At 39.9% G+C, this 26,111-nt stretch overlaps 2 protein-coding genes across 4 annotated transcripts in view; one reads left to right on the top strand and one right to left on the bottom strand.

Annotated features, from left to right (window-relative positions):
* Window positions 1-18,015, top strand: part of kcnb2b (potassium voltage-gated channel subfamily B member 2b) — an 82,442-nt gene extending 64,427 nt beyond the window's left edge. For all 3 annotated transcript variants that reach the window (XM_026292679.2, XM_026292676.2, XM_026292677.2), the window contains exon 3: window positions 12,053-18,015. In XM_026292679.2, coding sequence (XP_026148464.1) covers window positions 12,053-14,020 — 1,968 coding nt within the window. In that variant the 3' untranslated portion in view covers window positions 14,021-18,015. The remainder of the gene's footprint in view (window positions 1-12,052) is intronic.
* A 3,090-nt stretch (window positions 18,016-21,105) lies between these two features.
* Window positions 21,106-24,845, bottom strand: sbspon (somatomedin B and thrombospondin type 1 domain containing). The gene is made up of 6 exons (XM_026292400.1): window positions 24,784-24,845; window positions 24,070-24,255; window positions 23,030-23,224; window positions 22,820-22,898; window positions 22,089-22,262; window positions 21,106-21,800 (listed from the first exon to the last, which is right to left on the bottom strand). Exons 1-6 carry the CDS (start codon window positions 24,821-24,823, stop codon window positions 21,683-21,685), a joined length of 792 nt encoding a protein of 263 aa, XP_026148185.1. The 5' UTR covers window positions 24,824-24,845; the 3' UTR covers window positions 21,106-21,682.
* Window positions 24,846-26,111: the final 1,266 nt, after the last annotated feature.

Below are 26,111 nucleotides of genomic sequence, written 5' to 3'. Positions count from 1 at the left end.
GAGTTTGGACTTTATCTCAAAGCACCACTGTGTTTGTGTAGGCTACAGCCTCACAGAGCTGCTCGCATGGTTGTAAAAATAAATTAAAAATATTTGCTAATTAATTTTAGCATGCAACTTTTAGATTAATCTGCTAAATTTCTTCTCACAGTTGTACACTTCTATCCTATCCCACACTACTGTGATGATAAGTGCTTGCAGTCATTTTTGTGTTTGTGTGCCTGTGTGAATTGCAAGTGTGTACTCACTTGGATTAATTAAAAGAAATCTCCCGTGAAGCGTGGGGGGGCGTACCAATCTGGCCTTCTCAAGGACAGATAATACCCAAGCCTCCACCCCAACCTTTGCATAATGCCACCACCCACTCAGATGTACACATGCATGCACACAGAGGTATACCTCATTCAAAAGCCTTGGAAACAGTCAACCAGTGCCACTCCCAGCAATTGTGGTTAGTGGTCTCTTTGCTGTTGAATAACAGCTGTGAAATCCAGCTCCCTTATCTGCACTCCCTGCTTGCCTCTGTTATGAAGCCGCACTCAGCCCAATTGGTCAGTAATTCATACCGCTTTCTTCTCTCAAACTCACATTTCTATTGTAGTCAGTAAGCTGTATTTTGCTGCTGACAACCACTGCGTATGACCAGCATGAATCATTACTAAAGTAAACATAATGGCATATTGTAAAGGAGAGAACAGCATGTCTTGCTCTGTGTAAGGGGTCACCACAGCTAAGATAATTGCTGAAATTACTCACCTGTTATGCGGCTTTATTAAAACTCCTAGGTGCAATGTGTACTTGCACATATGTGTGAATGTAAGTGTGTAATATAAACATCCAGTGGAGAGCTAAAATATCAAGAGGCAGTTTTTCCTGGGATGACAGGCTGTCTTTCAGATATGGGAATAGTACATTTCTTTCACAAGCTTCTATGGTTACAAAAGCAAGTGTCAATATATTGTTGACACTACGGTCGCTAAGCCTCTCTCCTGACACAGGAGCAGCCAGCAATGTCAAGGTTGCTTGGAAATTGAGATGAAAAGGGCCAGACTGAGGCTGGTATCACACAGAACCAAGTTTGTGTATAGAACATTAATGCAGGATTAAAAAGTTCTGCAGCCTTGTAGAGACATTGAAAAGTCACTTCACATGTAGCAGGAAGCCTCAGTTTCTTCAAAATATATGGTTGAATGTCTCTTAATTTATATTTGCTCGTTTTTGTTTGTTTTGTCTTTTGTCATTAGGAAAGGAAATCATGTTGTCACTTGAGTTAAAGCTTGTGATAAAAAGCGTTTGGTTCATGTTCTCCACAGTTTCCCAGAGGAGAGACAGAAAAAGATATAAACAAAGTAGGGAGAAAGGTGTGTGTGTGTGTGTGTGTGTGTGTGTGTGTGTGTGTGTGTTAGTTTGTGTTTTAATGGTGTATCTATAAGCGTAGCATTAAATTCAAGCAGTGATATAGGTACTGTCCTTGGTAGTGATGCTGAATAACAATATATCAGCCAAGCCCCAGTGGTGAGTTCTGCACCTCCAGCACATAACTTGAAAGAGACTTTATGAGAGAGACAATTGAGATTGATATGATGTGAACATCTGAAGCCAAAAGTTAAACAGTCCACATTTTGGAGTCATGGTGTTGGGGTGGATGCTGGGTGCTGATGTTGTGGAGAATGTAAATGAAAAGGAGTGCCACTCCGGGTTTAGCTTTGTCGTTTCTCCTTCATTCTTCATATTTGATTAGGATTATCTGCTCCTATGTGACCACTATTCTTCCTGCAGTCCCAGATGAGACACGGAGAAGGAGATAAGAGAAATAAAGTGTGTATTTTTGATTCTGTGTGAAGGATAAGCATAGTAGCCTTCTTTACACATCACGACTTCACTTGAACCCATGTTTTTTTTTTTTTCAGGCAATTTCTTTGCAAATGAGGCAAAACAAGGAAATCACAAAAACTCTGAAGAAGTCATACAGTACCTTACGTGGCCACAAGCAGTGTTGAGTTGGCTCTCACTAAACTACAGGCCTCTCTAAACTGAAGTGGGGTGATATGGCCAAGTGTTTTTTTCTTCAGATTACAACAGCCTAAACATTCATACTTGAACCAAAATTTCCCCGGAATAGCAAATATTGTTGGAACTCATAGTAGTTCATTGAGGCTCACAGACTTTGCTTTGAATTCCAGTGCGCCAAGTAACCTCTCTTTACTCTGAAATCTGTCTCCATCAGCCTGCTGTTCAAAGGCCTTTGATGAATGTCTCAGCAGAATGGTAAACAAGTCACAAAGCTGCTTTCTCCTCAACTTGTGTTAGTGTGTGGAGGCATCTGAGTGTTTACACAGACTCAGCAAGGTGACGCATAGTCATCGATGGGTCAGTGGTGGGGGTAGGGGGCTAGCGTCGCTTGGTGTGTGTGTGTGTGTGTGTGTGTGTGTGTGTGTGTGTGGGAGGTGAAGGAAAGAGTGAGAGTTTTCCTGTGAGGTTTTTTCTTCTGTTATCTATAAATGAAAGACAACCCAGAGGAGCTAAAAGAAGAGTAATTCTCATTCTGAGTAAATTTCCGCAAAGCACCATACACACGTTAGACTCTTCACAGCCACTCTGCCCCTTCCTGTCTTCCCTCAGCCTCCCTGCTCAGATGGGCGATGCTATCATAAGACTTAGGGGTAGAGGGGAGCAGGGAGCTTGTAAGAGATCCTTCCTATGTTGTTATCTCACACATACAGGTGAGCTCTGGAGCAGTCAAGCACCCTGCAAGTTATTTTCAGCACTTAGCGCTTCATGAATATTAACAGTTACACATTTCAAACCTGCGTTTATTTCTTTTTTTTTTTTTTTCTTCCTCAGCTCTGTGGCATAATTATGTCGGCTGGGGCATCTTGGCCAGGTGATTAACACAGTGATCGCTAGTCGGGAGCAGGGGCGAGCTCACTCAGCAGTAATTACACCTAGCTCTATTAACTGTTCTTTCTCTCTCACACATGGTGACACACCTGGACGAACACAGAGCTGCTCAATTACCTACTGTAATTATGTAGTTTTACTTTAGTGTTATAGCTTGTGTGTCCTTTTCAAAATACCTGCACACATGGGTATAGTATAACAAGCATGTGGCTTGATGTATAATTTCCACATATAGTGTACTGTGCATATAGTGGAAAAACCCTTCTGCACGAGGACTTGAATGCTGTTGAGGGCAGTGGCTGAATTTCAGGTTTTCCTGCTGTTTTCTTCTCTCAGGGGGGTGTCAGAGGGATGCAGGTTAATAATGTTGTTACGCCACAAAGGCTGAGGCTTCTTCTCTGTGGAAACACACACAGCATGTACTCAGAAACACATGAACAGGCACACAGACTTTTTCCATGCACACCACCATCTCTCCTGGCAGTGAAATAATATGGAGGGAAGGCATTGTTTATATTCTAATGTAGATATAAATCTCCATCATCATCAGAACGATTTACCACAGCAGTGTCACAGCAAAAAATAATGTTAACAGAAGACAAAAACACCACAACAAGCAGACCTTCTGCTCCGTCTGTGTCATGGCTTGTGGCAAGTTCTTATATATTTTACTGGTTTTATTGTTTTATTGGATTTTCATCCACTGGGAGTAGTAGCTTATGTTTATTACTGTAGGTTTTCAACATGTTATGAATGTCCTAATAATGGGTTAACAACTCACTGTACAGCTGTTCTGCAGCGAGTAGTACATTGCTCTCATAACGGCGAGAAAAAAAACAACTACCAAAGGAAGGCACACAGACCATCATAACCCCTAAAAGTGTAGGTCTTTTCTTTAGAGAAATTTCATAGAAAGTCAATATGACAGTGAGTCCAGTTTCCTAAACCATCAAAATGAAGTTGGAAACTAAAGGGTACTGACAGGAAGAGGGCTGGCAGACCCAAAGCTGCAACAGCACAGTCTCCTAATTTCAGTGTAGACTTACTTACTTACTTAGAGACATTTAAACTATATAAATTTTTTTTTAAAAAAGGAAAATGGAGGTGTTCTAAAACTTTTGACTGAGAGTGTATGTGTAATTTTGACAGTGTGCTCTGAGTCTGCCTTGCAGACTTATTGCAACTTTCAGTCCCCTGCATCACCGGCTCGGTCTGTGGTTCCCCCTCTGTCTCATTCTGTTTTTCCCTGACATTTATGTTGTGAAAGTCATGAGTCCTGATTGACTGCAAGGTGACTCAGAGAGCAATATTGATGGACAGATTACAGAGAAAGGACAAAGAGGGACAGATAAAGAGGGCAACAAAGATGCGATTAGATGTTTGAGAAAAGTGGAAAAGTACAGACATTGTCCAAAATGTTTGAATTTAAGACGTGGCATTAAATGCCTTGTGGCACAATGTTCATGACTTTCCTCAGTGTCCTTTTTAAGAGGCTTAATCTCAGCAGGAATCCACTTTTACATCCAGTAAAACTGCTGAGTCATCTATGGGAATAACAAAACATTGCTGAACTGCAATGTCACATCGTCTTAAACGGGGTTTCTGTTACAGGGTATACAGTAAGGTAGACCAACCATTAGGTATTTATTTCACTCAGCAGATTCTATCAGAGCAGTAAATAAATTCATCAATTGATTGAGAAGGAGAATTCATGAATTTGTAGAGGTTAAGTCTGAATTGGTACCATGTGGTGTGAAGTTTAGACTTTGTAGCATTGCTGTAGAAAGTTCAACTATGAATTCAATGTGTGGCAGCTTCTCATAAATGTTTAAGTTTACCTGAGTGTTGTGTGCTGTGCTACACAGTGGGTAAAAAACTATGCTGTCAACACTGATGGCACCTGTATTTGTCCTTCCTGTTCACTCATTAATATAGATGAATACAAAATTTATTACCACTCAAGAAATCACAAGCTTAATGTGGTGCAGGGACTAAGATCGAGGCACAGAGCCCTGATAAAAATGAGCTGTTGGTACTGTGTTACCTCACCTACATTACTGAAACCTGGCAGACGAGCTCGTCGACAAGTGTTTAGGTGTCACGGCTCAGAGTCAAGTGTGCGGCCACTGAGAGAATGAAGTAAAACTTTAAAGTGTTTGGACAAACAGAACAGACAAGTGCAAGTACAAGGTGGCAAAATCTGGTCACAGTGTGTAGCAATGGTCAAAACACAGACATTCAGCAGATTACAAAGACAATGGAACAGACACGGGCTAAGGTTCAAATATCGTTCCCATCAGAGCGAATAGATTCAGGCAGGGGTAAGAGTTCAAAGGGCAGAAGCACAAGTCCAAAAAACACAAGCCAGCTAATCAAGTCCAAGCAGAGGGATGAGCAAAAAGCAGTCTGGGAAAAACAGGCAAAGGTGGGATAACAGGCAGGAGACAGGTTGAGTGGAAAGGGTCTAGTTATGTAATAAGTAGCTGATAAGTGAAACAAGCAGCAAATAAGCAGGTTGACCAGTAGCACAGTTGAGCACAGTAGCTTAACTCAAGCAGTGGGCTGTAATAGAATGCCACATGCTGACACACACATGGCAGGCGTGTTTGTGTGATGACTGGCCCGACAGATGAACACGCTCTATAAATATTTCATACTAGTCCATTTTCCAACATGGCTCTGCAAAAAAGAAAGTAACACACAAACAAATATCAATCCAGAATAAATAAAGCCTGGAATAGAGTGAAAGGGCTTTGAGGGGGTGGGTGAAAATCGCATGAACAATTTGTTTACAGAGAGCACAATGAAAATTAGTGTAGAAGTCAAAGGAAACATTGTGTAGTAGCCATGCAAGAGAATCCACCCTCATGTACAGTGGATGAATATGTAGATAATGGGGGGAGGTCATTCCTCAGTAATAGAGAAGGATCATTCATTTGATCCATTAGTCATAGCTCTTATTCTATAGAGGGTCATAACAGTTAAAATCAATCCCATCAGGCGTTCAAGTCAGATTTTATTTACCTAGCATCAAGGAACCTTCCATCCATTATCTATACCCAGTGCTGTACATGAAAGAGTTTTCTGTGAACAGCAAACTGATTGGATCACTTTGCAGCTAAGGCCAAGTATAGACTGAGTTCATTCCTATGGGAGAATGTGATCACTGCAGCCAGCAAACACCTCAATCGCTTCACTATCCTGGTGGAATTCAAAAACCCAATGGCAGCTGTGTGCTTGTTGGGTTAATGTCAGGTTTGGGGATGATGTGAGTAACAAAAGCTTTACTTAATGCTGATCATGGCTGCAACACCAGTGAGTTAAAACAAAGCTCCTTCTCTAAGTTTGCTCCACAAATCTAAGCATTGCTTCCTTTATTTTCTGCAGGAGCATCACATCCCCAAATCAGTACCAGTGTATCTTGTTGGCACACTATCCACTCAGGCTAGCTAAACAATAAAGTAAAGGGAGACTGTTGGAGAGACACAGCAGTCACAATTTACTGAGATTACCTGGCAAGTATCCAGGTATAGCCAAATTGATATTTATATTTCACAAACTTCCACAGTGCACTTTACATATAATGACCTCTAGCAGAAATCACTCTCTCTCTAAATACATACATTAATTTAAATGAACCAATCTATTGGCTACTTAAAACCTAATTGAACTAAATTTTCTTCCTTCCGTTTTGGGTGTCGTTGTAAAACCAAGGTCCAATAGGGAAAAAACCCCAAGCTCTATTATTTTGTTATTTGCCAGGTGATTTCACAAGAGCTCAGGATATAACCTTAAACGTATTTCAACTTACATGTGATCAGGTGGTTAACAGAAAAGACATTAGGTGAGAGGCAAGGTGCACCCTGGACAGATCACCAGTCTGTCACAGGGCTGTCACACTTACACGCATTTTTGAGTCACCAATTAACCAAACCCCAAACTGCATGTCTTTGGACTGTGGGAGGAAGCCAGATACCCCGAGAAAACCCAAACAGACATGAGAGAATCAAAAAAAGATGCAAACTCCACAGAGAAAGGACCAAATTGACCGGAAGGTTACCACCTTCTTGTCATCATGGGAAACAGTGCTATCCACTGGCCTACAGTCACTCCGTCAAGGGTCATTTGAATTAAAACATTTTTTTTATCAATTATTTGTTCTTCAATTTTAGCTTGTGGATTATTGTGGCTGAAATAAAATCTAGCACTCAGATAGCCTGCAGGCAGATGAGAAGTGGTTATTGATTAAAATTCCTCTTATATACTGTCAGCCCGCGCAGCTAGTTTTTCTTTTTTTTCTTTTTTTAAAAAAAAAAAGAAAAAAACATTCAGAGTTTGTCTGTCACACTGAGACTGATGCTAAAGTTGTGACTTTGACTTTTTAGGGATACTGCATTATGCAAAGACAAATTGGTTATATCTGTGGCAATTAATGACTGCAACTGTAAAAGGTATATGAAGAGCACAATAGTTTTTTTTTTAATAAGAAGCCCTTGTGATTATGCACCACACACCCACTGCTGCTGCCAACATACTGGGAACTAGAATGTTTTTTATGTGATTCTGTAGAAAAGTTTTTAAAAAATCTCTGGAGTACTTTCAGTTGTTCAGATATTCATTTGAGTCAGTTTCATGTTTTTTTTTCCTCCAGTTCTTTATGGACTAAATTACCTTGTGCACAGACTAATGGCAGTAGCGCTGAGGCCTGAATTGTACTGTGGCATTCCTCCAAACCTCTCCGAGCTTCGGAGAAGCTCTGGGACAAAACAGTAGATGGCCACCAAACTACACAATCTCTCTTCTTTTATGTCACCATGAAGTCTTTGGAAACTGGCCATAGAAAATGCACTCCACCAGTAGAACCTGGACAGAATTAGTCTCTCATCCTGTGTGATTAATGTTGAGTCACTCTATGGGTGCATGTATTCAACTCATACCCTCACTATATGCATGACTTAAAAATCTCTTTTAAAGGAAGGGAGCCAGGTTCCTTAATAATGCCGTATTTGTTTGGAGCAAGTTTTAACTGTTGCTCACTAACAGTGTTTTGCACATCTGGGAGTGGAACATTGCCATTTCAGTCATTTTAACCCTCTTTCAAGCATATGAAGCCACTGGTCTGAATAATGAATTGAAATGACCCAATGACCCACATGCAAACTTAGTAATTAATTGAATTAAAACATCATACTTTGTTTATATGCATGTGCATGGACAAATATGTGAAAACCAAAACATAATTTGATGGAGTCAGCATACTAGAAGAAATACTGTTTTATAGGATGAAATACCACACGGGTCCTGGATCTATTCACATTACCATAATCATAATCACTCAGATTGATCCAAGTGGTTCAGTTTGCCCTGCACAAATCGATGACACAAGTGGGAGCGGGCAGGGGTCAGCGGGGACCTCTGAGGTGGATCATGGACCATAAGAGCTCTGAGCTGGGAGATCAATAGGGTCTAGCTGGGCCTAGCTCAGTGTCCGTAAAATGATGTGTACACAATAAACGGCTTTCCCCAGCCCGGCAGATGAGCCACTGGTGTGGAAACAGGTTATTTGTCTGCGCCACTGCATCTTTTCTCTGTCAAAGTGAAGGGGACGCGGGCAGAGGAGGTGATGCAAGGAGTGGGTTGTAACTGTGTGACAACAGGGCTGTCACTGATGACAGGACATTTAGAGAGGAGTTAGTGCCCCTATTGATTGCTTTCTGTGGGAACTAAAGAGGATGGAAAGAAGTGATTCTCACAATTCAAGAGTACTGGTTGAGATGACAGGTGGCTGAAGATGGAAATCAAGAGAGGTGCAGAAGAGAGGCTCAAGAGAACTCTTAACTCAATGGCACCTGGATGTTTTCTCCTCTGGATTAACTTCACAATTCCTGCTGGGGCCTCCCAGAGGATCTAACACTATCATAAAACAGCTGTATAATGGAGGTTGGGTGTGGGTGTTAGTGGCTAAAACACATTCATTTCTTTCACACAAATGAGATATCAGGCTAAATGCCTATCTAAAGCTTTGCTGCCTCTCTTGTTTAATTAGTCCCTTCACAAACCAGGGTTTATTTTTTTCCTGATGCATCTATAATGCACTTAGAAGTAAAGCGTGAACTATTAATAGAAATCCTCAGATTATGGATACACAAAGTCAGTAATTGTCTTTTTGTACCAGTCATTTATTTCATGGTATATCTCCTATATCTCTCTTGTTCTGTCATACTAAGCAGTTTCTGTGGTAAATTCATTGCAGGGACGGTAAAAGAAACTGAATAGACACAGACAACACATATCATATGTCACCCAATCATATGAAGATATGGCCTGACTATAACATCTTAAGGTCCCATAATTTGCAGGATCACAGTCAAGGCAAAGGAAAATCAGAAAGGTTGTACATATAGGGAATCCTGTCATCTTCATTATTTGAGGCAGTTCTTCATACATATCATGTCTGATTTTATGCAGTGCTCATTTCATTTTCAGTGTAGAATACGTTCCTTTAAAATTTCTTCCCAACTACATAACCTTTTCATATATCCTGAAAACACAGTAAAATGTAGTTCCCCATCTTAGGTACTGTATGTAAGCGTAGTAACATCATCAGGGTACCTGTAACATTTCAATCCTTGTAGTTTTACTCTGTGAACTCCTGTTTGGACTCCACAGAACATGTCCAGCTCAGAAAAATATCTTGTTTCATTACAGCCTTTGTTAGCTTTCCTCCACTGTTCCTCCACCATCCACTGGCTTGGCTGTGTTCATTTCATTTTTTTTTTTTAATCAACCAATCACAGCATTTGATACTGTACTTAATGTCACTACACATGCAATTCAGGTGCAAAGAAGACTGAGTCTATGTAATTGATATTTGTAACTACTCCCACTCAATCTCAATAGGGTCATACAAGCCAGAAGTATTTCTCTTTGTAACGCACAAAAGCTCCTGGATCAGGAGCAAATGGTGCATTGGTGCGTAGGATCGTGAGATGACATGGGTGTGGGTCTGTGAAAACGTTTATTACTCTCTCTCCCTTTGTGTGAATGAGTTTGTGTAGTTTTAAAAGGGCACCCTTGCTCCAAAGTGTGGAACAGTAGAAGGTTAACTGTCTCCTCTAAAGCACCTAAGGTTAATCTAAATAAAGAATAGTTGACACCCACAAAATGACTAACCTTTAACTTGTATTTTTATTCATCTTATTTATTCTTGTACTGTATTTGAAAAACAGTGTGGTAAGCTATGCAACCTACCACCAGTAAGATTATAAATGGACCAAAATCTTTATCTTCTGCTCTAATCTACTCTTCTACCTTTGGAGCTGACTTGGTGCCAAGGTGCAACAGAGGCACCAGCAAAGGTCCTCTGATCAAGTAACCTGGCACTAGTAAATACATTTCAAATGAGCTTGCCAAATGTTTGGAGGTATGGATGCACTCTGCATCCTTATAGTGACTCCACAGGCCTTTAGCTCACTGCCACGTCTGCACACGTTGCTTCATTTAGCTGCTAAGAGGTTTAACCTAATCAGCAACAGCATTTATTTAGTGCTAAGACTTCCTTTGCTGAGCCATGACCACCCCTTGTCTCTCTTTCTCTCTCTGTCTTTGTAGTTCTTTCCCTACGTGATAGTAACTTATATGTGATATTTTCCAAATTAATAATGTCTCAAAAGAGATAGAGTGAGTGCCTCCACACTGCACAGTGCAAAATTATGTAAAATATGTGTGTTATTCAACTTAATGTGGTTTGTGATTAGTATTCATTTCGTGTAGTTTTCCTATTGTCACTGAAACTCCTCAATCTTTGTTCATTAGACTTTAATAGGTTTTATATTGGTTAGGTCATAGAGGACTTCACACAAAAGAATGCAGATTTTTCCCTGCATTGGAACTCAGCTCATAGGTTGTGCTGCAGTACTGTGGAGTTTAGGACAGACTTTTCACTTGTGTGTGTTGAGGCACACAGGTGAGTTGGACTGTGTAAACAGATATAAACTAATCCCAGCAGCATTGTAAGGAATCTAATCTGTGGTTCTTCTGCAAGACAGATAGAGCAATAATATATAGAGAAGTGAAGAAGGGACAAATAAGGGGCCCACACTTCTCAGTCTGAACTGTTGGTGTTCATAACATAATATAATATAATATATAATATATAATATGATTGATAATATGAATTCAAATACACTTTTCCAGTCACCATACATTGCTCACACTTTCTTTAATACCAAACCTCAGTCCGAACATCGGAGACCACGTTTAATCTATTGAGGTCAATAAACCCTGGGCAAGGTAATGAGCTGCAGGTGAAATGCAGCCTCATGGTGTGCTGACCTCACAGGATTATGCAAGATGTTTTTACAAATGCCTTTAAGGAACAGTAGGCATGGACATTATGTCTCCACTGTATATTTGATTACAACAAATGTGCAGTTACTGTACTTTCCCTTGTATATTGACATCAAAAAATTGTATTTTAAGAAGAAGGAATTGTTAGATTGTTGCCAACAGATGGAGCCAAACATCTAATATTATTATAGGTGAGATCAAACACACAAACACTCTACAGTATTTCCAAAATAAATTTCTGCCCCAATTATTTTCCTTAATTAGATTTCATCCTTATTTAATAATTTCCCCAGTAATGCTGCATTAATTAAAAAATTTTGATAGCCTTTTTGTCATTTCCAATTACCATGTTATCTTCATTTGTCTTTTTAAATGATGCTGACATGCTTAAGATTCCTAATATGCATAAGCATGTTTCATTTTTCATTCAGGAAGACACCCACAGTGCTTTTTAAGCAAAGTCAGACACTCCATTGTATTCATATAATTTATATTCCTCACCTGTCAGCATTTATTTATGCATCCTCTACTATCCCTAACTCAAATCAAACACCTATGGTTATTCATAGTGCATAGCATATATGTGGTAAAACAACTGAGACAAGAGTCCACACATGATTTTAAGAGAGGCAAGTTAAAACGATATCTTAAATCAACATTTTATAGCACATTTTTGTAGCATGAATTTATGTAAGCTCTTAATATTTATCCTCTTTTTTATAACAACCATGAAAGTTACTTTTCACATATTATTTTTTGATATCCTTCTAATACTTTATTTCTTTCTGTGCTCTTTTTCCAGATTCTAGCCATCATATCGATCCTCTTTATTGTCCTCTCCACTATCGCTCTGTCTCTCAACACCTTACCAGAGCTCCAGGTACAAGATGAGTTCGGCCAGGCCAGTGACAACCCCCAGCTGGCCCATGTGGAGGCTGTGTGTATTGCCTGGTTCACCATGGAGTACCTCCTTCGTCTCCTCTCCTCTCCTAATAAGTGGAAGTTCTTTAAAGGCCCATTGAATGTGATTGACTTGCTGGCCATTCTGCCCTACTATGTCACTATCTTTCTAACAGAGTCTAACAAAAGTGTGCTACAGTTCCAAAATGTGCGTCGTGTGGTGCAGATATTCAGGATCATGAGAATACTGAGGATCCTGAAGCTAGCCAGGCACTCCACTGGGCTCCAGTCTCTAGGGTTTACCTTGAGAAGGAGCTACAATGAACTGGGGCTGCTTATTCTATTTCTTGCCATGGGCATTATGATATTTTCCAGCTTGGTCTTCTTTGCAGAGAAAGATGAAGATGCCACCAAATTCACCAGTATCCCTGCCTCATTCTGGTGGGCAACCATTACAATGACTACAGTGGGTTATGGTGACATTTATCCACACACTTTGCTCGGTAAGATTGTGGGTGGGCTCTGTTGCATTGCAGGAGTGTTGGTAATTGCCCTACCCATCCCCATTATTGTCAACAACTTCTCTGAGTTCTACAAGGAGCAGAAGAGGCAGGAGAAGGCCATCAAGAGGAGGGAGGCACTGGAGAGAGCTAAGAGAAATGGGAGTATTGTGTCAATGAACCTGAAGGATGCCTTTGCCCGCAGTATGGAACTGATGGATGTGGTGGTAGAAAAAGGAGAGGACAAAACCTCCTTTGGCAATCACCTGTCTCCTAACCGCTGGGGCAGCTCAACTAGGCATGCCTCCTCTGAAACGAACCTAAAATCCCCAGATAAAAGAAACCAAGAGTTTCTGCTGCAAAGCTCCCCTCATCGATTAACCATCAACACCACTGGAAGTCTACAGCGGACACACAGGAACCCACAGCACCTTAATGTTCAGAAACTAGAGGAAATGTACAACCAGATGACCAAGTCACAGTCTTTCACTAACCTCAACACTACAAGCTCCATGAGCACTCTGAGCACAACTATGACTGCCCCCGTCTCACCAAAGAAATTGCACAGCCCTGAATTTGCAGTAAAAAAGGAGGTGGAGCTGGAGATGAAAGAGGTTCAACCTTCCTCAGCTGATTATCTTGCCAGCTACTCTGCAGAATTTGGGAACCAGGGCTCCCACTCAACTAAGGAACATTCTAGGCCATGTCTAATCTCACACCCCAGGGCACCAAGACATCTGGATCTAAGCCAGCTGAGGGCCAGTGATGACCACAGCTGTCGTGGCATCATACTGAATGAATCTGTCAATTTAGAAGATCCATCAGACCTCCATATAGAGGAAGTGGAAAGCTTTAACAGTGCTGCAGAGAATATCCAGAGCTCTCCAAGGGGTAATAATGATTCTAAAATACAGGGTGGGAAAGTCAACTTCACCAGAACCTCTGCAGAGGGCCCACTAACACCACCCAGCACTACGTCTCCTGGAGACATCAGCTCCAGTATCCTGGAAGATGAGTCGCCAGAGGGAGAATTATCACCACTCATCCCCAGTTCAGAGGAGCTGCTTCCCATCAGAGTCGAGACCAGCCCATTGTCCCCTCAGAGGCTGGTGGTAGACACGCCACCTGGTGATGAAGATCAAACCACAGAGGACGAGAAACATCTAGTGGAGGTAGCTGGCGCTGCAGTTGCCCCTTTGTCCCCTAAGACAGCACAAAATTGCACCCAGAGTGTGGCTGGGGCAGGCGAAGAAGTCAAGGCTGACAGCAGCCAAAGTGGACACAAAGTAGAGAACCACATGTTTACATCCGATATCCACCTGATACCTGGGGATGGCAGCCTCTCTCCAACCTGTGAAACCAGCATGTGACTGTAGGGGAAGCTCTAGAGACAATAGACCCACTGCAACCTCAGCATATGGGAGAGCAAGAGGAAAAGACAAAGGGTGCAATATGTTTGCATGGCATGACAAGTCCCTTTTACTTGTATTGTGTATTGCTGAAAAAGAAACTAAAGTGCTTAGTGCAGACTTGAGAATGACTTCAGGACTAACAGCAGACTCAGAGAGGAGCCTCTTGGAAAACAAAGGGAATTCGTCAACTACTGTAGATATTTTGGTCCTCTCAAGGTACAAAATGACAGTTACCTTTTTCTAGCAAAAGAAGGAAATGCAGAGGGACTTATCTGTAAAAAGCATGCATTTAAAAAAGACAGATCTTTTACGGTGCTTAGTTTGCTGAAAGTGCTCCACTGTAAATACTACAACATCTAAGACAATGACAATGCACAAGATGGCAAAAGAAAATTGTCACTGAAGGTATAAATATTTGTAATGTGAAAAGCAAAGGGTCGGGTGGTTAAAATTAAGAGCCCTCAGACCGAATGTTGCATCGTAGCGACCTATAAAAAAAAACATATCATTACCTTTTGTGGAAATGCAAAGTGTTCCCATGATAACCTTGTAATGTTATTTCATGTGAAAATGGTGTATGAAACTGTAACATTGACATTATTGCTTTTGGTTTTTGCGACGACTGTTGAACTTTTAGTTTGGGCATCTGATATTCAGTGTTTGAGTTAATGAATGTGGGCAAAGATGAAAACACCTTGATTCCTCAAGAGCACGTACACATGTAGCTGCCAAATAACTTACATATGTAACTATAAGTCAGAACAGGAACAATCGCAATTGAAAATATTTTTTAATGTGGTATCAGATATTAGGACACAATTTAAGAGGTTTTTCTCCTTAGTCAGCCTTTTGATTCAGTCCAAATGAAAAAATTATATTTATTTAGTCTCTGACATCAGATATATACAGCTAAAAGTAGTTTTAACAATAAGAAATGAAAAATCTAGTTGTAGAGTGGTTGCAGAAAAATTCTACAGTAGGTAAGTGAGATTCCACACATACTGTTAGGACTATTATTAATTCAGCACAGTAGATCTCGTCATCAGTATACATTTATGCTTTAGACTGTAATTATCTATTTTGGCAATTAAAAAGGAATAGACTACCACAAAAAGACAATATTCCTAGTGATAACAATGGACCAAAATCAAGCACATTGACAAGCTTTCATCTATCTCAGTTGCATAACAACATATATTGTAATAACATGTAGTTAGTTTTTTTTTTTTTCTTTATGATGTGTTTACCTGCATTGTGTTCATTATCGTATCCTCAGTGCCCTGATGTCATTGTTGACATTTGTTCCATACTACTGCTAGGTTTTTTTGTTCCTGCTGACAAGTTTAAGACTTTTTTTTTGTATGTCCCTAGTGTCTTGGAATATATTTTATTGTGTTTCGTTGTGAACAAAACTATTTTCAGTCAAGCTTAAACCCAAAGGAGTTTCTTTCTCATCTTCTTTCTTGCTTTTGTTTTACACTGACTGAAAATATCTGTTGTATGTTGCCTTTTATTCCAATTTTATTGCTGGAAAAATTTTGTTTGAGCATGGCACTTGGCTGAGTGTACTTGAAGTGTGTTTGTAAAGCCACACAAACCAGAATGATACTGATAGGAAGTATTTGGGTGAATTTTTTGTCTTCTTCTCATTATTATCATGATTTTTTTTTTTTTTCTCACAGAGAGGTGTGGAATGTGCAATACCGCATACTGCAATCTATGCAGGCCAAGAATTGTGGCACTTTATTTTCTGTCTATGGAAATTTGTACAGGCAGAAAAGACTTGTATTTTTCAAATGTTATATCTTTAATATGAGCCAAAACAGTATTACAACTACCAGAGTCTCACAAACACTGCAAATGAGAATTTGACTTCTACTTTTTCATATTATATGGCTGGCATAATGCACCTTAATGCCAGATGTTAATGGACCTCAAATTTCATTATCTGTGAGAATATTATCCAAATTGTCCACTTGGGCCTTTTATACTGTTGTTAGATTTGCATAAAAATCTAACATATGTCTGTGGAAGATATTAAGAATAATCTAATTTAATTTGCCACATACAAGGAATTTTATGTTTTTTGTGAATTAACATTGAGAATGATTCTATTTTTTCTAAACCAAAATGGAGCACGACCACATTTTCCTGCCATATGGTGGTTGAAACGATGCATGCCTTTTCGTAACACTGCTGTTTATGAGAAGGTAGCAAGCCATTTTTCTTTGTTCATATAGCACTGTACAGAAAATTCTAATTTTATAGGAGAAATCAGGTCTTTATGTAATAGATACAAGTAATGTTATTGAGTTCTCAGGTTTTCTATAACTCTCTGATGTTCTGATTGGATAGATTCTGTTTTTCCTTAACAGCTAATGTCAACTAGCTAATTCTATACTTTTTCAAAGGTGATGTTGTCAAATCCACATTAATGTCTTGGTTCCCAGAGTAAGGAGTGGCAATACTTCTCCCTCCTCCTGGGTACTTCATTCAGTATCCACCCCCATCAGTCTTCAGTGAGGCAGGAAGGAGCACAAACTAAGGGACAGAAGTTGAAGCTGAGAAATAGACAGTGATCGGTCCAGCTGACCACAGACAGGTAGGAAAAGGTCCCTACTGCCACTGAACTAATCCATCAAATTAATTTCCATGTTCCATGACACCACTGAGTGCTCCTGTCCCTACAGCTTCAGAAGCTCTAATCCCATGGCATGGCCTCAGGTACAGTCACCAGAAAGGCTCAACAAAAAAGGCTGTGACTAAGAGGAGGAAACATCCCCTTAAAGGGTTTTATCACTCTTTTGTGGTTTATTTTGTCAGTGTACACACATACTGCCAAGATCAACACATTGCCTGGAGTAATAAGAGATTGTTAGAGAGCTCATGGAGTTATCTTTGTGAAATGATCAATCTCTCATCAGAATCTCAGATGTTTTGGTACACTCGGAAGTTAAATGTGAAGCCAGAGGTTGTTGCTTGGGGTTTTCATTAGTCATTTTTCTGTAATTATGGAAGGTTAGATCCATAATTCATTCTGTGTGGAGTTTCCATGTTCATCCTGTGTCTGCATGGGTTTTCTTCAGCTACTCTGGTTTCTTCCACCAGGAAAGTTAATTGGTGACTTTAAATTGTTGTTAGGTGTGAATGTGAGTGTGAATGTTTGTCTGTCTCTATGTGTCAGCTCTGTGATGGACTGGTGATCTGTTCAGGATGTACACCACCTCTCGCTAAATGTCCGTTGGGATTGGCTCCAACGCCCCCACAACCCTGAAAGGATTAACGGCAGATAATGGATGGAACTTTAGATGGTAATGTTCTTGTTTAAGATCTTTTTTCTGTCCCTTTACATTCAAATTTTCCTTCATCCCTCGTTTGAAGTAATAATGTCTCCACATTAACCTTGAGTAATCCCTCATTTTGACAGGTAGGTAGAGAAACAAGGGATTTGGATTGATCAGCTCTATCCCCTTGGGATGTTTGTGTGGATACTGAAATTAATTCTGTAAACTGACAGGAAAAGGTCCGTGCTCTGTCTTACTTTATCACAATGGCATTATCACCTGTGATACTGTACAGAGTGAAAAGACTGTGTCTTTATTTTCTCTGAGAGAATGGGTGTTGTTCATGTCACTCATGCGTGCTTACAAACCTTGCTCCCTAAGAAGCATAAAGCTGCATTGTTTCTTATGAATCTGTGTATTCTGCCTCTTACACTTTTTGTTTTTGACCTTTTTTTTCTTTGTCCAGCTTTGGAAAACATTATCATTCTGAGCTTCAGACTGTTTCTGTACAAAGCACCATCTTTGTATGCATGTAGTAGTCAAAACAACTATGTGACCACAGAATACTTTGTTATGGTACATGTATGTCAACATTTCTGTAGAGCATTGTTCCCCATTATGTCTATTAGCATAATAACAGAATAACAAATAAATGTGTACATAACTCGAGTTTGTATTTCTGCTGTTCTCTATGCTGGAAATGAGCTAATGATGATTGTTGGCCAGACTGAATTTTCTGGGTGCAATTTTTGCATTAAAAATCATAGCACTAATTAAAACTCATATTGCAGTTGGTGCAAAATGATATGCAAAGTGGTCTTTCAGAAAAGCAGTATTACTGGTTGATAAATGATTTATCACAGGGAAATATATTCTATCCATTAGGTGCAATTAATGGAGCCACACATTTCTGTTGTGTACTGCTGCCAAACAGTGATGCTGAACATAAACAGCACTTCAAAACCTCAGATGTAGCGGCTCTGGCAAGTAATGTATTCATTTTGAAAAACTGAAGTAACAGGCTCTTCTATGAGCAGGAAATACAACTGAACATTTTTCATGCATTTGAAATTAGAAGGCAAGCTATTAATACATTTCTGCAAATTAGGCAGAAAGCTCTGCCTAGTATTAACATTATGACAGAAGTTTGCAGCCATGTCCATGTTCCTCTGGCTTTGTAAAATAAGTCAGCCCCACTGAGCAGAAAACTGAGTGGACTTCCATTGATGAACATCCAGCATGATGTTGGTATTGACGTAGAGGCCATTCTGCAAGAGTAAGGTGCAATGAGAAGATGCAGAATGAACTTCAAAAAGGTAGGAATACTAATTCATTTTATTGTCACATGCTTTTTGATATTTTTGATGCAGCAGCTTATTTTTGTCATGGTTGAATACTGTCATTACTGTCTTTGTGTCTAACTGTTGTCTGGTTTGCTTTGCTGACTCTTACTGCATGTTACTCTCAATATATAATAATACAGGCCTGTTTGGGGTATAGTGTAACCAGTGTTTTATGGTATGTCTACTTTTATTTGAGTAAAGGATCTGAGTACTTCTTTCAGGCAGTGCACTGTGGGTCTTTGTCATTTTTGTGTCAGAGTTATACTGTGCAGGATCTGACTGTAAAAATATGCCAGGCATAGATAACAGGCCGTGCTTTTATGGACATCCATTGGCCAATACAGGCAACATAGGGCCACAATAGGGCAAGAGGGCCCCCTTGTGGTGCCTTTTAGTATCTTTATTATCTTATTAGTAGTAGTAGTAGTAGTAGCTGTAGTAATAGTATTATACAAAAGGATTGTGATTTTTGGCTGCAGAAATTAATAATGAAAAAAATGCAGTTTTCCAATTCGTCTGCATTAAATTCAAACTAGATCATGTATTCAGTCAAATATTGATCATCCACATAGAAAACTTTTATGAGCCACTTATGGTTAGTTATTCTCCTGAACGTAAAGATCTTGGGTACAAAATATGAATATGGGACTAAAATCAGGTGTGTTGAGTCAATCAGGGGCTGGAAGATACCAGTTCACTTTGTCTTCCCCCCAGTCCACCCCCATCTATAACGACTGGATCAAACTAAATAGATTTCAAGTTTAACAGTAAATATATCTGCAACGATAATAATAGGAAAAATAATAAAATAAAAGCAAAGCTCTTTGATGAAGCAGAAACTGCTATATATGTGCAGAACATTCACCATTTGATTGTGAAGGGTTATGTAGAAATACCCAAATATGCCAAAAACTGAGGAGCCCAATCTGGAGGTGTTCTTTGCAGCTCTTTGCAGTAAGCAACATGATTTGGCTTTATCCAGACCACTGATAAGATTGTCAGACAGCAATTTTACTGCTGTAATAGTCCTGCAATTGTTTCTTGCATGTGTATTATTGTGTTCACAGCCTATGGCAAAAAGGTTATTTATTTATGTTACTGTCCTCTCAGTTCCAGTGCAACAGTGATGCTCTTGACATCACTGGAAAGGAACTTTTCTTTGAATTGAAAAAATTCCTCATCTTCCTGCATCCACTATGAGCTTGACGCCCTCTTCTTCATTCACAACTGCCATTTGAAAGAGGTCAGCCTAATGTTAGAACAGCCCTTTGTATTGCACCGGTCAGACAGTCTGTGCAGAATGAACCTTTTCAAAACTTTAATTAATCAAAACGTATATGTGTGTGTGCGTGTGTGTGTGTGTGTGTGTGTGTGTGTGTGTGTGTGTGTGTGTGTGTGTGTGTGTGTGTGTGTGTGTGTGTGCGCGCGCGCGCGTGCGTGTGTGTGTGTGTGTGTGTACATGCATGTGTGGGACAGTATCATACAATCACTGAGATCACTGAAGATTTTGCCATGGTGAGGTCTCATAAGATTAAGCTGTAATTAACTAAACTGTCAAAAGGGACTGCCTATAGGGTGATGCAGTGCATTTTCCCACTATTTGTGAGGAGATTGCACAAGGGTGTGAACTGAGATTGTAATCTAAACCAGTGTTTTTTAAACTTTGTGTGGCTAAGGCACACCAAAGGGCAACTGCTGATCTAAACTATCACCATGCAGCCTTAGATGTGTGGTTACTGTGTCATATTTTCAATATTGATTTGTAATATATATAAATTATATATATATATATATATATATATGCAGTTCTATAACTGGATTGAGGCACAAAACCACAGTTGACCATAGTAAAAAATGGTCAAATCTGAGAAAAATAGCAATATTGATAAACTTTCCTCTGGATTTCTGTCCATGTGTTGAAACATAAGAATAAACATATTTACTTTTCATTTGATAATTTCCAAGCACCCATTTTATATAAAAAAATGATTTACCTGTAAATTGCACTTTAAAACTTTGCGTACCTCCCGCTCCACAGATTAGTAATAGTTTTGTGTCAGACCTCTTCAATACTCCATGGCCCCCAAGGAGCAGGCTTGAGGTCCTGCTGATAGGACAGAGGATTCTGGGCCCCTGCAGCATCAGTGTGGCCGCTTTTAAATGCTAGTTGATTAGGTGGACCCATTCCTGTTTTTTTATTCAGATTGCCTTGTTCATGGACCCTTGGCTATGTCTTGCCAGCATCATTGCTTTTTGTGGTTTGAGTTTACTTTGAAGTTCTTACCACTTACCACCAGAGGGCGCTCAACACAGACTAATGAATAATGATAGTGGGAGTTTTTTGTGGTTTTTGTTGGTTTTATTATTATTAATATTATTATTATTGCATAATAAAGTAACAAGTGTAAAGTAATTCAGTTTAAAGATTTTCAGATAAATATTTTGATACAAAGTTACAAATGAATACAACAGTAATTTGTTAAGATAAAAATACACAAAATCAGCAGGTGAACAAGGTGTACCAGAAAAAGATGAATGCCATGTAAAGCCAGCCTTTGGTTCTCACCTTTCTCCTTTCTCTCTGAAGATGCTATGGTATATTAAAAATCCAAAACACTACAGGCATCATTTTCCCAGTTTTGCTCTGGAATTTGACTGTATTACAATATATCTGATTTCATTAGTTTTAGGCAGTTTTGGGGAAATACTCAATTTCTTGCAGAACATTTTCTGAGAATATCAGTAGCACTGACTTGGCACAGAAGTTATATAGAACAATGGAAACGTGTGATTGCACATGCTTTAACATTAGTGTCCACACAATTGTATTGCACCACTGTAAAATTTCAAGTCACTTAGAACTGACAGCGTGCACATACAAGGCATCTGAACTGAACCCTCATCATTTCCCTTCCACTCACAATAGGAGTTTGGCTGTGAAATGTTATTGCAGACAACAGATCAGAGCATTGTTTAGTGGTGCTTGGTTTGGCTCAGATGAAGACAAAACTGTGCTGTGGTGGACAGTTGCACTGCTGGGTTTTCTGGACCTTCTTCCATGTGCCACTGCACTGAGGGTTTCCCACTGCCTGCCAGTGGAGTGGAGCATCTCTGCAACACAACCCCAGATGTTTGTTTTCTCAACGACATATGCATAGTTTCAGAATTTAACATCTGTGCAGTACAAGATGTCAACATTATTTTTGTCAATTACTGCAGTTGCTCAAGGGCACATTAACTGTAATTATAGAAGGAGTTGACAACATTCTGCTGAGATTTGCCCCAGTTAAGAACATGCATTAGCTAAGGTTTATATATATGTGTATGTTCTTTTTCTACATGTATTTAACTATAAGCAACATTGCTGAAGATCACACATGGAAGTAAATTGTTCCATACTTGTTTGCTTCCTGACCGTCTCCTTGGCAGCTGCTATTGTTTCGCATGGCAGGAGGTTGACATGCCACACACACTGTAAAGCCTTCTGTTATGTAGCGCATCCAGTGTGTGTGTGGCCGGTTCTCCATTGTACAGTGGGGTGTCCGGGACTCCAGTGTGAATTCCACACAGAACCTGAGGGGACGTACAGGCGGGGTCATGAGGGTTGCACAGTTGTTCCTGGGATATTACAACCAATAAATCAAGATAAAAGACTAAAGCAAACATGTGATGTACATACTCGTTTCTGATATTGTTTACCTTTTTGGTGCCCTTCATGAAAGAAGGTTTATTGAGTCATTGTAGCATGGACAAATGAATGTGAAATGAAAATGACAGTAATTCAAACTACATAATTTGACATCCACAACTATTGTGTCTGTGTTTTTCATGTGACAGTCCTTATCTGGGTATTTCATTTCAAATGGCTGTGGGCAGTCTGTCAGTATTATTATATTTAATAGACTGCAGACAGACATCCAGGTGAGCAAACACTTATTGGTAGCTGCTCTATGTGTAGGAAAATTGAGCTGTTATCTTTCTTGAAAATAGACTTGGTTATACAGCATAAATAAGGTTAGCTCCTGGAACTACGGTTGAACTTTTCAACTCTTGAATTTAAAACATACCTGAGTCAAGTGCAGTTTCAGAGCTCCTGGAGAGGCATTAAAGGGGTGTGATATGAAACCTACCCAGGGTGCAGGGGGTTTCCATAACTGTCATGCTTGGGCCTTCCCTTGCCAAACTCCATGCTGGTGATGAATGCAGGGCCTGATGAGCAACACCATTTCAGGATTTCTACTAGTTCCACTTTAGCTTTGTTAAAGTGACAAAACTGTCTTAAGAGCAAGCAAACACTTGGAAAAAAATCATAAAAACCATAGAATGTGTGTTTTGTATACCTGAGTTTAGTCCACAGTGGTTGGCTTGATGGTCTTTGTATTCCTGGCAGCCAGCATGTTCCGTCAGTCTGGGACACGGCTCTCCACTGTTGCTCGGCTCCCGCTTTATTTGACGGATTCTCACTCGTACTGAAGGCTGGCAGGGCTTGGCACAGCCGCTCCAAACGCTCCAGTCACTCGTGGCACAGTCATTAGCTGGATTTTGGTGAAGAATCGTTATTACAGTATTTCCAGTATTGTTGTAGTAATCCATCAAACTTCCATGAAATTCAGAGACAAAAGATTACAATCTACACAGACCTGACATTTTCTAACCGGCAGTAAACGCTTGCAGTGATATTATTCTCTGCTCTGCTGCAACTGGTTTCAGAGCGTGCAAAGTGAGCAACCCATTCAATCAACAAGTCCTGTGACTTTTCTTTTCAGGTAGAGTGTGTGTTTGATGACCAAGCTTTCATGTAGATTTAGTGACTAGCAGCTTATAACACATATTAGGTACACTCAGCTTGTTTGACTGGGACTGTAATTGCTACGACTGATTGACAGAATCACATTCCTCAAATATTTGTACTAATTCCATTATGTGGGCCTGTCCACTGAAACTAGGTTAGTCATAGAGGTGCCTGTTTTTTGGTGTACTGCTCACTGATTTGTGTGATGTAACAGTCATATCAAGTTACAGAAGAAAAGTAAATACTAAATGTATTTAGTGAACTACTCAGGTTAGATGGTAAAGAATACAGAACAAACCAAAAGTGAGACTTTGGCAAGACTTTACAACTGTGAAGATAAATGTGCATTTTTACATGTATGGGAAACTTTGGAACATATAAATCCTGTCAGCTCTTTGTCATCAGACATACAGTGATAAGTATAAGTCATCTCCTATCTGATCATCAGATTAAGACAATCTATAGTTAAGAGTTTAAGCTTGATGACAGATTATCTCACACTGGTATTATAGGATTAGCAAAACAACAAACTGTACCTCGAATTGTAATTCATCCACAGTAAGAGTCAGCCCCCCATTTATCCCTCACCTGGGCAAACTGTGAAGTAGTCAAAGCAACAGTCCTTGGTCCTGACGCAGCCCTCATCGCAGTAACATGTCCCGTACACACGGTCCATCCTCCAGTCAGTGGTCAAACAGCTCAAATCTCTGGCCTTGCAGCATTTGCCCAAACAACCACCAGACACTGAATGGTTATTTCCCAGAGCAGAAGCCACTAGCACCAAACAGACAAAGTCAGCAAAAGATGCCATCATGACTGGGTCCAGCCAAAAATCAACTTCTTGAGTAAAATATAACCCTCTCTGTTGCCCCAGTATGTGATTAAACACGCTATTCTTCTCTTCGAAATGTTTAATTCTGACTGTGATCCTGCTCAACCTCTGTCATCCTTAAGATCATGAGAGGTTGGAATAACAAACCAGCCCAACCCAGCCAAAACTGCTGTGCCACAGGAGCCCTTGTGACCTGGAATTCCTGTGTCCAGCCTCTCGGTTTCCCTCCACAAACAGGTCTACAAAGTAACCTGCAGTACAAAACGCCCCATTCCAGCTCTGATCAGACTCCCATGTCTCTCGTGTTGTGTATGTCCTCAGAGCTCTCTCTTTCTGTTTCCATCTGAGCACCTCCCTCCACTCAATCATACACACGGGAGGAGACAATGAGGACAAGGGAGGGGTGAGATGGTGAGTTTGATGTGTGTTTTCTCTCCTGCTTCGGTCTCTTTTGCTAATGTATTTCTCACCTGTCCTACTCTTTTTCTGTTCACGTATGTGCAGAATCATTGTGCCAGTCTTGCCCAGCTGCTCTCTGCCACCCTGGGCTTCTCAGTCCCAAAAGAAAGGGAGGAATGTGAGCCGCTGGCAGGTCTCCAGTCAACTGTGCCAGGGGGGCCCACTGAGCGTTGTAAAGCCACCCTTTGGTTCTCACCCTGTAGTGTCTCACTTCCAGACACTACAGGGTTAATATTCTCTATTTAACTCTGGACATTTACTGCATTTGATTTGTTTACATTTATTGCATATTTATTTAGTTCAACATTTCCAATGATACACTTACTTGCTTTCTTGCAAAATATCTGTAATCTGTGTGTTATGTTACCACACAAATTATCAGCCGCTCTGTTTGTCATTTTCCATACTGGTTGTAATTTTCCACAGTATCTGCTGGTTGTCCACTCATTACTCTGGTTACTTTGTTTAATGTTGTTCTGTTACTGACCTTTAGTGTGTTTAGTGCATGTTTTGTGTTATTGTTTTCTTATTGTATGTAGTTTATTATAGTCATAGAACATAAATATACACTTACGGTTGGGATTACTTTTATTTTCTTTTTCTCACAGGTGTAGTCACTTAATGTGTCTGAATGTGTCTTCAGAAGAGACTAATGTTAAAGAAATGCTGCTTTTTAGTGTTATTGCATCTGATACCAGAGGACAAGTGTTTAAATTAGTCGTGTGTAATAATTCAGAATAATATTACACCAATTTATCATTGACCTAAGCTACATTTTCCTTCTTTTCCACTTTAATTTATGTGGTGAAAATAGAAATGCTGCAGATCACTGCAAAACCTCATGTTCAAAGAGTTTCCAGTAACTGATGGATAGTGCAAAACTAGACATATCAATTCACTGTTATGTTCCCTGAAGGAGCCTGACTGCTTGAGGATGGTGTAAACTCCAAAAAGGGTTCACTTTTATTTGCACAGTTCATCTTCCATCTCATGGGAAACTAATGAGGCCTCTTCAAAGAGCATTAGTGGGGAGTGAGGCCTACTGCTGTAGAAAAGAGCAGACATATAAACTATATACCTCGCCTGAGCTATTTTGAAAAACAAGCTTGTAGAGAGGGATTCTTCTTCTGGCTTTGGAGGTAGGTCAAGCATCAGTAATACCCTTCATCTTCACCATAACCATCAGCATCACTTAGGAGCATGTGTCTGAATCAGTATATTAAGTTTAAGGGCATTGAACCCAGACTGCCCTCAAAAGTAATGCTTATTTTAGTCATGTTAACGTATAAATATGAATATTAATATCCTGAGAGTCCTTATTTTATTTTAGTGTGTTTTT

The sequence above is a fragment of the Mastacembelus armatus genome, chromosome 20, assembly GCF_900324485.2.
Source record: "Mastacembelus armatus chromosome 20, fMasArm1.2, whole genome shotgun sequence".
In the NCBI taxonomy this organism is placed as follows: Eukaryota; Metazoa; Chordata; class Actinopteri; order Synbranchiformes; family Mastacembelidae; genus Mastacembelus; species Mastacembelus armatus.
The sequence above is the reverse complement of the archived record's forward strand: the minus strand, read 5'-3'. Positions and strand labels throughout refer to the sequence as shown.